The sequence below is a fragment of the Myotis lucifugus genome, unplaced genomic scaffold, assembly GCF_000147115.1.
Source record: "Myotis lucifugus unplaced genomic scaffold, Myoluc2.0 scaffold_198, whole genome shotgun sequence".
Classification (NCBI taxonomy): Eukaryota; Metazoa; Chordata; class Mammalia; order Chiroptera; family Vespertilionidae; genus Myotis; species Myotis lucifugus.
In genome coordinates, this window is record NW_005871246.1 from 2,187,034 (window position 1) to 2,198,493 (window position 11,460).

Below are 11,460 nucleotides of genomic sequence, written 5' to 3' on the forward strand. Positions count from 1 at the left end.
GTGGGGGTGTCCTGGGGCTGCTGGAACCACTCACCGCTAACCAGAACCCCAACAGGAATCTATTCCCTCCCAGTCTGGAAACTAGAGGTCACAGGGCCATGTTCCCTCCGGAGGCTCTAGGGGAGGCTCCCCTGCCTCTCCAGCTCCTGGGGCTCCAGGTGTTCCTGGCTTGTGGCTACGTCACCCCGACCTCTGTCTCTGTCCTTACATGGTCTTCTGTGTCGTATCTGCCTCTGCCTCCCTCTTTTAAGGACACGTGTGATCACATGGGAAGCCCCCTGGGGAATCCAGCATGATCTGGACTACCTGTCATCGTGTGTTGGTTTTGCCTGACAGTGATCCAAATAAGTGACCGGGACTCTCCCGCGTGTGCACCTGTCCTTCCTTGGCATCTAAATCCCCAAATCCCTCCATGATACAACTTCCATATGTCTCCAGCACCATCCCCTCCGTTTCGGTGCCTGGTTCTCTCGGAGGAGACCCTAGTTCTCGCTGCTCTGCATCAGGCTGGTGACAGGAGACAGGTGCTGGAGGAAGCCACCTTCCACCGCGAGCTGGCGTGCGGGAAGGGGACACCTGGAGATGCCAGAGAAGTAATGTCTGAATAGGCTGAAGGGAGGAGAGGCAGCAGATGGAGGACTAGAATATTGCAGGCCGGAGCCGTCTTCCTGCTCCAGGGCAAGGGGATATGGTCAGGGGCTGCGGAGTGGCCATGGGGGTGCAGCTATAGGGGGCTCTCACCCTGGCTTAAGCTGCATTTGCACAGAGTAGGGCTGAGAGCAGTTCAAAGAGGGTGCAGGTGACATCGGCAGAGGCCCCGAAACCATGATGGCCGTGCTCCGGGCAGTGGGGACAGGCAGGGCCTGGAGCAGGCAGCAATACCTCTCCGCTGAGTCCCTGGGCTCGTGGAGGCCAGCAGGGTCAGGTCAGGAAGCCCCTGGAAGGACTCAGCCAGGACGGGGAACAGGATGGACCGAGGCCGAACTCTGCATTTACATGGCAGGCAGCTGGCAGCCATGGAAACATGGAAAACCATGCAGATGTTTAGTGCAGAGAAGACAGGACCAGAGCAGGGATGGGAGGGAGGTCACGGAGGCCTGGTGTCCACCCCTGTCCCTGCAGCCACTCCAGTCACTTCACACCCGCGCCTCAGGCTGTCCCGACCCCATGATGCAGCTTTCTAACGCCTCTCATTTCTTACGCTTCCTGTCGGGGCGGGTGAGAACCACCACGCCGCCTCCTGTGCTCTGGGAGTCTGGCCTTCCCGCTGCACTATAAATAAGCCAGCAGCCCGTCCAAGCACACCCATCCGTCTTGTTTAATAGACTGGAGAGCGCCCCACACCGCGGCAGGTCTCAAGGAGTGGTGCAGTGATGGATGGCTCCTTCCTGCGTCGGACGCATGATGTATAATGAAATATTTATGATTTATTTCAGCTAATAACCCGGCATGAAGTGCAGGGTGTGAGAGCAGGCGGGTGAAACAGCACTCCTTGCAGCGGGCGGGATGGGGGTGTCCCCAGATGCACATGCCACACATTCACACATGTATACACACTGACACACGTGTGTGCACTCACACAGCCCGCCTCACCACACCCTCGAAGCCCCAGGCTGGAGTGCAGACCTCCAGCTCCTGGTTGTCCTCCGTCCCACCCCTCTCATGCTCGGTGATGTCTGAGAAAGGACTCTGGATCCTTAGCTGGGAGGGTTCCTGCCAGGGTGATGCCCAAGAGAGGCAAGATGGGGAAGCAGGCAGTGAGCCAGTGGAGCCGGAAGTCCCTTTTCTCCTGTCAAAGACCCACATGGCACCAGGAGCGCCCCACCAGGAAAGGCCACGGTGATACCCAGCTCTACCAGGGCCCTGCCGAGGCTACGACCCGACTGCGGACATTGACAGACAGCGATCCTCTTTCCTCTCTGTTTTCAGGGGCCTGAGAGACAGGTGTCCTGGGCAGTGACAGTGCGGGCCTCTCCATGACACCTGCATAGGGTCACAGCCAGAGGGTGTTCCGCTGTCAGCACCACAGATTGAGAGCACAACTGTCAAACTTTGTGCTTGCTGCCTTGTCCCAAAATTGCCCCCCACAGAGCCAGCGTAGCAATAGTATTGATGGGCACAGATGCAGGCACCCACCCATGTCCATGTGTCCTCTGTGCCTGCCCCAGCATGCCTCCTGGTGACCAGAACCCCTTTCCTCAGGCGACACAGCCATGTTCAAGGACGGCAGCTACTGGATCCGGGGGCGCACATCAGTGGACATCATCAAGACGGGTGGCTACAAGGTCAGCGCCCTGGAGGTGGAGCGGCTGCTGTTGGCGCACCCCAGCATCAAGGGTGAGTGGCCGTGGTGCTGTCGGCAACTGTTCCCCAGGACTTGCTCCAGGGACCCCACCTCCCCGGCATTTCCTGCACGTTCTTGCTACTCTGTAGCCTGCAGTGATCACTTGGTGTTTAAGGTGCCCACCCTGTTCTGTGCACAGATGTGGCTGTGATCGGTGTTCCGGACATGACGTGGGGCCAGCGGGTTACTGCAGTGGTGACACTGGAAGAGGGACACTCACTGTCCCACAGGGAGCTCAAAGAGTGGGCCAGGTAAGGGCAGGCAGGGCCGGCGGCCCTCATGGGGTCAGGGGAGGGAACTTTCCCACCACAGAGGAATGGGTGGGCAGGGGGTGGACTGTCCCATGGCCTGGAGGGGACAGGTGGGGGCTTGGGCCTTGCTGTTGTTCATCTTGGGGGAGACTTGGAAGGTCAGGCGACGTGGTACTTACATGAGGCTGCCCCAATAGGGGGCTCCAGGGACACTCTGTCATGCTGGCAGAAGCAGATGTAGAACCCGTGCGTGCCCATCACCGAAGGGCCGGGAGCCCTCGCAGGGAGATGGGAGCTCCCACTCCACCATGTGACTCAGATGAGGTTTGGAGGAAGGTTCTGAGGTGGCAGAAACACTTGCTCCTGGACAGTGTCCCCTGTGGTGAGCGAGCAGGTTCTCTCCTGGGTTTAGGAAGAGTCTTGTCGGGGACATCCGGTGAACCTGGAGCCAGATCCAGAGCACCCACCCCTCGGCCATGCTCTAAACCAGCGGTCGCCAGCCGGTGGTCCGTGAGGTCCAAAAGGTTGGCGACCACTGCTGTAAACCATGTGCACTGAGCCTGGGCATTCCCCATGCCCAGTGGGTGCTCACTGCCCACCCAAGGCCAGAGCTCCCCCATCTCCAGCAGCGCAGTCCCTGTCCCTCACCCTGCATCTTGGCCGGTTTGCCTTCGCCTAACCCTAGCCCCTCCCCCAGGAGCCTTTCTGCCATCTGCCTGGTCCCGTGGTTTCTCGGTCCCAAGGCTCACAGAACCCTTCCCTGGGCCCTGTGGTCAGTCCCAGGGCCCACCCCAAATCCCTGCCCCATCCTTGTCAAAGCCAGACAGAACTGGACAGGACAGGGGGGGGGGGTGTAATGGAACCATGGAGCAGTGGCCCTGCAGCTCAGAGAGGCAGTTAGTAATCTCCGAGTTCTTTATCTAAATCCAAGAATTTCCTCCCATCTATCTCTTCTCCCCACACCCTCCTCCACCCCAGCTTGCCTCCTCCTCGGTGCTAAAGATATTTTTGGCTTGTCCAACATGATTTCACAAACAGTAGGAATCCTGGTTTCATCAGGGGCAGCACAGCTGGGCAATTAGATCCCCGGGATTTGCAGAAGCACAGTCGGAGCACTGCTGTTTAACAAGAGGAGAGGCAGCTTTGATTAAACAATTACTCTGTTAACAATTCCATGTGTGTATGTGAGTACAGGGTGGATATGTGTGCATGTGTGTGTACATATGTGTATGTGTGTGTACATGTGTGTCGTATGCCGAGAGCTCCCAGAGAGTTTCGGGTCCAAGTCTGCAGTCGAACATTAACCTGGGGCTGTCCCCAGGCAGGTGCCCGCATGCCCCTTCACCCTGGGCTCGGCTCTGCGTCTCTCAAATCCAGCTCAGGCTTCTGGCCCAGCCCCCAACAGGTCCTGTCCTAATGGTCATGGCTGTGACTGTGGGTGTGCGAAGACCCTAAAACCGGCGCTTTGTGCAGAGGATCTGGGGTGCTTTGGGGAGATGCTCCCAGGAGAACAGGACTGGGCGGAGCAGTTGGCTAGCCTGCCGTGTGTCTCCGTGAGGACGGTCAGACTGAGGCTGGTGTCTGGGCCTTTGTGTCCTCAGATTGGCAGTCACTGGTGTGACACAGGCTGTCCACCCCATGGCGGGAGAAGAGGGTCTTCCTTTCGGAGCCACCCTCTGCGTCCCCCGTGTGGGTGCAGGGATGGGGAGAGGAGCCTCCCTCCGACTCTTGGACACTGACTTTTTAGTAAGGCTGTGTTTCTTTCTATGTTCACTATCATTTGGAGGCTTTTAAAAATATATTTTTTAAATAACGTTTTCTCTTCTGCTATTTTTTTTTATTTCTGAAGATTCTTGCCATCCTCTCAATCTCTCTGCTCCCCAGCTAAGACAGCGTGTCTCCACAGGGGCGGGGGCATGGTCTCAGAGCTGGGTACACTACCAGGTGTTCAGGGTCTAGGACACGGACAACCTGCCACCCTTCCCTCCCCCAGACTGCCAACTGGAGTGGGCCAGGTGGGACTTCCACACCCGGGAGGTATCCTCAGTGTCAGCATCCACTCAGACCATGATGAGTCGGGATGGAGGCTGAAGTCCTGTCCCTCTGTGCCCCTCCCTCCCTCCTCCAAAGAGACGTGTTTGGGAGGCGTTAGGCAGTATCTCCACTGTCCATGTGGATTTTTTCACAGGGAACCTTGCTCTTAACAGACAACTCAGCTTTGCGGGACTCCTGTGCAAGATCTCACTTTGCCTTGAAGCAGTTCTGAGAGCTTTGTATTAGGCCACTTCCTAAGCTGGGAACCTTGGAGGAAAGCAGGCCCAGCTTACAGACTGTCCTGCAATGAAGGGATCACTGTTCTTGGAAATGCAGGGTCTGCGAATTTTAAGCCTGTGTTCTTCACAACACTTTTAGGTCATTTTAATTTTTAAACTTTTTTCCCTTCTTTAGTGGTTGCTAAGGTGGGGTTTTAGTGTGCATCTTTAACTTTCCAGGCTCTTGCCCGTGACATCGGCCTCTTCATGCATAGACAGACTGTGGCTATTATTGCTATGCATCTACTTTTGTCACACACCCACACTACCTTCTTTTATTTCTGTTAAGCGGTTACTCCTAAAGAGAAGTCAGTAGTAAGGAAATGGTGTCTGTTTCCTGGCTCTGCTATTCTTCCTGCCTTGGCTCACCCTCAGTTCTGTCGGCAGCATTTCCTCCTGCCTGCAGACACGCTCCCATCTGGTGCTGGTCTGCTGGTAAGGAACTTCGTCAGCGTCTTTGTGTCTAAAAACGTCTTTAATTTCACCTTCATTCTTGAAAGATACTTTTGCTGGACATGGGATTCTAGATTGACTGGTTTTTCTTTTAGTTCCTGGGAAATGGTGCTCTACTACCTTCTCACCTGCACTGTTCGTTGTGGGAATCTGCCATCATCTCAGGCCACACCCCCAGACCCGCCTGGGCCCTCTTCTCTCTGGGCCCTGGCACCCAGCTCAATGCTGGCATGGTAAAGAAAATGGAGGCAGGGGAGAGCCACAAAGCACGACATGCCACCCAAATACCACTGGAGACACCGAGTTTTGGCAACCAGACTGCAGAGCAGTGGGCAGCTACGTTTCAGGAGCAAGTTGGAGTGTTCCCCCTGCTGCACTGTCAGTCCTGGTGGCTTATTCCAGCCAAGTCCAGCCTGGCCCCACATGTCCTCCAACCCTAGTGGGCAGCCCCGGCCATCTCCTGCAGCTGCCAGGACCACAGATGGTGGCACTGTCTCTCCTCATGAGCCAGCAGCAGCCTGCACTCAAGTACCCTGGAGTGGGAGCCACACCATAGCCCTGGCCTACAGCAGTCTGTTTAAGGAAGGAGCTGCCCCAAGATAGCAGTGTGTTCAGGGCTGTATTGCTGATGCTTTCTGCCTGTGGGCAGGTGGACTCAGCCTGCAAGGGTGATTGGGCTCATGTTTATTCATAAGCACTAGGCTGTTTAGGCAAGAATTGGGGTTTCTCATCACCAGCTCCTTGCTACTAATCCTCAGTGGCCAAGGCCCCACAGCTACAGAATGGAGGGCCACAGCCACCTGTTGGCCCTGGGCAGACACTGGGGGCCATGTGTCCTGCAGCCCGCTGTCTGCATCATTCCGGCCTGGCCTGAAGGTTGTTGTCAGCAGATTGGAGTCCCTGTGTCCCAGGAGGCTGGGAACTGCCACCCCAGGGAGCATCCAGTGCTTCTGCAGTTTCCTTGCAAAAGGGCATGTGGCCCGGGTGTGACTTCAGAGAGCAGGGAGCAGCAGCTCTTGTCTGCCCAGAAAGGGCCCGGGAGGGAGAGTGTGGGCCTGCAGCCTAAGGAGGGGTCCCGAGCAGAGCCTACGGGTGTGGGACCCAGCATGTGGCCGCACACGGGAGGACACACCATGTAATGGGGAGCCCCTCAGGGGAGTCGGGGCTACAGGCTAGAGCCACCCCTGGACTAGCGCTGGTGCTGCTTGAGTGCTGGCTCTGGTGCAGGGAGGCCGCCTTCTCCGCCCGTCCGGCTAAGGCTGCTGCAGTGACCAGGCTGCAGGTGGGCTTATCCTCACCCCCACCCCGGGGGGCAGAGGGGCATCTCTGTTAGCGTGTCCTGCAGGAGGGCACCCTCCTGGAACAAGCGCAGATATGACCAGGCCGGGAGGTGGGTGCCTTCTGGGCCTGGAGTTCCTGCCACTCAGGTCACGCTTGTCTCTGCAGAGGCGTCCTGGCCCCGTATGCTGTGCCCTCGGAGCTCCTGCTGGTGGAGGAGATCCCAAGGAACCAGATGGGGAAGATCAACAAGAGGGACCTGGTCAGGCAGTTCTACCCGCACAGCCAGGGAGCACCGGAGGCCAGGCACCCGTGAGCCAGCATCCGCTCTACACCCAAACCCCCAATTGGGTGGAGCAGAGTCCGGCCTGATGGAGTAGATCACAGCCAGAGGCCTCCTCTGTCCGTCCATGTGGCCACATCCACACCTTTGCCTGGTCAGGCCCCAGGAGGGTCCAGGTGTCACTCAGGGATGCAGTCCCCACAGGAAATTGAGTAAAGCTTCTCAGAGGAAAACGCCTGTGCTGTGCTGTGCTGTGCTGTGCTGTCTACCCGGGGCTGCGTGGGGCTGTGCACAGGGACAAAGAACGTACTTGTCTGCACACACGTGCACACCACGCAGCCTGGGGTGTCCCCCCATTGTCCAGGATGCCCATGCCTCCGCCTCAGGTGGCCTGGACCCCTGCAGAGCCTCCTGATTGAACCCTGACTGCATGAGGAGCCCATCTGGAGGACAGGCCCAGGCATCCAGGTGAGGGGGTTTGGGCGTGCCATCATCCCTTCTGTCCTCCCTGGGGTTTCCCACTGTGTCTCTAGGACAGTCCACGTCACAAGAGTGGCTTCACTGAGCCCCAGGGAGTGGCAGAGGCTCATGTAGGCCTTCAGGCCAAGCCGACCACCATAGGGACAAAGCTCAGGCAACCAGAGGGCCAGGGAAGCTGAGTGTCTGGACCCCCTGCTGAGCAGCTGGGTGCAATCCCTCAGCCCCCACAAAGGGCCCACAAACTTCTGGGCTGGGCCAGGTGGCCTTATTTCAGTCTCTGTGGCTACATGGTCCCTGTGGAGCCACTCACCTCCATGGTTGTGGTGTAGATCCCGCTGTTCTGTGGCATCCAAATCCTCTCAGTAGCCAGAGGCTGACCACCAGTGGCCCTGCAGCTGCTCCACCTTGATCCTTAACCCCCACCCCCTCCATGCTGTCCCCACCACATACCCCTGTACTCCCACAACCCTCCTTTCAGTCTTTGTCTAAATGCCACCTTCTCCTTCCCAGACCCTCCCCCCAGACGGCCCTGTCCTCCACACTCCTGGCCACAGTTGCACAGACCTCAGCGTTCCCACTCCCCGCTCTTGGCCGTGTTGATTCCGATGCACGGGTGCCCTTTGTGCACTCTGAGCAGAGAATCCAGAGGCTTCTGGACAGTTTACCAGAGACCTGGGCAGCTCCTCTGCCCACAGCTGGTGGGAAGTGGCCCTCACCGCACAGCAGGAGTCTGGCCCTGACTTTTCCAGAACCTGTCTCCATACTGTGTGTCTGAAAGAGCAGCAAATCGTGGGAACTGGAGGAGCCACCCCAGCCCGTGCAGGGGTGCAGTGCCTTATTGAGAGGCTGTAGCTGGTGAGAGAGGCGGGACTGGAACCACCTCCCGCCCTCAGCCCCGCCTGTGGCCTGTGACTCCCCAAGGCCTGACCCTGGGTGTGGGATTTGCTCAGAGGAACATCCAGCCCCAAGCTCCCTCCTTCCTGAGGTCTGGACATGAACGCCAGTCACCCACCTACCAGGCAGGCCCCTTCGAGGGGCTCAGCCGCTGTGCCCACAGCTGGCTCCTCTAGAGGGGAGCCCTCCACACCTCGGTGGACACCCGGCTTCCCCCTGTCCTGTGGCCTCCCTGTGGTAACTAGGGAATCACATAACCACATGCTGCTGAGAGAAGTCAGACTCGACACTGCAGGGTCTTCCCTAATCCCAGTGATTTGACGCTAATTCCTAAAAATGGTTACATAATTACTTGCTTTATGCTGTAATCTATGTCAGACACTTTCTGAAAATGACAGTCACCTTCGGCAAACAGCAAGAGGACAGAGGATGTTGATTTGTCCTTGGAACAGGTCCCTCTAAGGACACAGAACGCTGGGCCCCACTCGTTAAGTCAACATGATGGAGGGTCACGAGGCTTCCGGGAAGTCCCCCTTGCTAAATATGCCCCCTACACACACCTGAGGCAGCCCCGCCCACCCCACACTCGCTCCCCCAGTGAAGCCAGCAGCAGGCACCCTGGGAGCTGAGCTGTGACGGCCTAATTGACAGCCCATCTGCCTTCGGCCTCACTGGGCGGCGCTGAGCTGGGGCTGAACTCACTGAAAGGCGGCCCGGATGCCCAGGGTTCCTGATGGGGCTGCTGCGCAGACAGGCCGCCGCCTCAGCAGAGGGAAGGCCAGCCTGTGCCTCCAGGATCGCTCAGGAGGGAGCACACCTGGCTCAGCGGGTCCCCGAGTCCTACCATGTCCCTCCTGGACATGACTCATTAGCGGCCACGGGGAAGCCCAGCTGCCTCCACGTCCACCCAGCGTCTGTGTGTGCAGGCACCAGGCCAGCCAAGGTAAGAGCCCCCTGAGGAGAGACAGGCTTGAAACAGCCCCTCCCAGCACCCCGGCCCGTGCCCTCTGCCTGCGTTTCCCTGTTCTGTGATCTGAGGCTGGTGCTTCCTCTGGGCTCCTCGGGTTCTAACCAAGGGCTGAGGGCTTCGCTTCCTCAGAAGTTGAGTCTGGGGGCTGGCGACGGCACACGGCTCCACCTAGGAGCTCCCCAGCCCTCCTGGCTCCCCAGAGGAGGCCAAGCAGGAAGTCAGGGCAGGGCATGGAGCTCTAACTAACAGCCGGGGCCGCACAGGCCAGGCCGCCGGCACCCACTGCCCAGGCACCAGGCACTTCCGTGTCCACCAGTCTCAGCCACGGCTCAAGTCTTTGTCTAATCGCCACGCTGGCCCTGCTGCCCCACCTGCGGCACAAGGTTCCCAGGGGTGAGGAATGCGCCACAGCCCCTGTGTTCACATCCGGCCCTCTGTCTCCCTCTGGGGAGGCATGGGCCTCGCCCTGCCACCCTCACACGTGGGACTTAAAAATGTTCTCCTGGACCAGGCTTCCCCTGCAACATTCCTCCCGAGTCACCCCAGAGCAGGGGCCACAGCAGAAAATGTCACAGCCGCAAACAGAACTCCACAGTGCCGGGCCCCAGGACCAACAAGATGCGCCTCGTGTCCTGGAGAGAGTCCAGACCCCCAAGGGCCAGGGGATCGGACTCTCCAGGTGTGTCCGTAAGCAGAGCCGCCTGCCACCCTGGTCCCCAGCCAACACACGTGGGGCTGGGACCCACTGGCAGCCCAGACCCCGGGAGCAAGATCCCAAGTCTGCCTGCTCAGAGCCTGAGGGCCCCGCCAGCACCCTGAGAACCAGGCCAGGGAGCGCGGAGCCTGGCGTTCCTGTCTGTGAAGGGATCTGGAGATAGTCCCTGCTCCAGCCCACTGGGAGGCAAAATGAGACCGTCGTGCAGAAAACGGCAGCTCACTGCCCATTCTAGATGAGATAACTATAAAAATAGGTACAGTGCCGGGCTGACTTTAAGCAACAATGAATAAGAGGAATTACCTACAGGTGTACATACCACACACACATATCCCTGCATATATGTGTGTGCTCACACACCTGCTTAGACATGTGCTCAGACACCCCCACATACACATGTGTTCACACGTCTGTATACATGTGTGCTCACCAACATTCCTGTATATGTATGTGCTCATACACATGCCCACACAGCTACATACACACATGTGTACCCACAGACATCCTTGCATGTATACCTATGCACGTGCACACGCACACATACACACATGCTCTGTGACACACACACACCCCTGTTTAGGGGTTGAGTGGGACCAGGAATATAAAGCAGTTTTCCAAGAGTCCTGGGAATCACCTTAAACTCCAAAGTCCCAACTCTTTTTCTGTTTTATGTTGAGTTTTTACATGAAAAAAAAATTGAAGACAAATTCCAGCACTAAACAGTAAATTTGAAAACTAGCTCAGTTCTTAAAATGGTCCTGTGCTGTCACCAACAAACGGTAGGTGTTGGCGAGGGTGCGGAGAAAAGGGAACCCTCCTGCACTGCTGGTGGGAATGCAGACTGTGCAGCCACTGTGCAAAACAGTATGGAGTTTCCTCAAAAAGTTAAAAATGGAACTCCCATTTGACCCAGTGATCCCACTTGTAGGAATATATCCCAAGAAATGAGAAACACCAATCAGAAAGAATGTATGCACCCCTATGTTCATAGCAGTGCAATTTACAATAGCTAAGATCTGGAAACAGCCCAAGTGCCCATCAGCAGATGAGTGGATAAAAAAGCTGTGGTACATCTACACCATGGAATACTATGCAGTTGTAAACAAGAAAGAACTCTTACCATCTGTAACGGCATGGATGGACCTGGAGAGTATCATGCTAAGTGAAATAAGTCAGAGAAAGACAAGTATCATATGATCTCACTCACATGTGGAATCTAGTTAACAAAATAAACATGAATGGAGTGGATCCAGAGACATGGAGGCAAGGAACAGACTGTCGAACCTCAGAGGGAAGGCGGGGAGGGGAGGGTGGGAAGAAAGAGATCAGAGAACTTGTATGCATATATGCATAACCCATGGACACAGACTATAGGGTGGTGAAGGTGGGGGGGGGGGCTAGAAGAGGTCAATGCGGGGGAAAGGGGACATATTTAATACTTTCAACAATAACGTGTGTGTTTTTAATGGTCCTGTGCCGT

General features: G+C 57.0%; 1 protein-coding gene across 4 annotated transcripts in view; it reads left to right on the top strand.

Moving 5' to 3' along the window:
* The window catches only part of ACSF3 (acyl-CoA synthetase family member 3), a 71,153-nt gene extending 63,999 nt beyond the window's left edge, over positions 1-7,154 (top strand). The window contains exons 8-10 of one of the 4 annotated variants that reach the window (XM_023761099.1): positions 2,169-2,337; positions 2,484-2,595; positions 6,807-7,154. In XM_023761099.1, the coding sequence (XP_023616867.1) occupies positions 2,169-2,337; positions 2,484-2,595; positions 6,807-7,010 (485 nt within the window). In that variant the 3' untranslated portion in view covers positions 7,011-7,154. The remainder of the gene's footprint in view (positions 1-2,168; positions 2,338-2,483; positions 2,596-6,806) is intronic. The other 3 variants (XM_006097356.3, XM_023761101.1, XM_023761100.1) reach the window with 3 other exon arrangements.
* Positions 7,155-11,460: the final 4,306 nt, after the last annotated feature.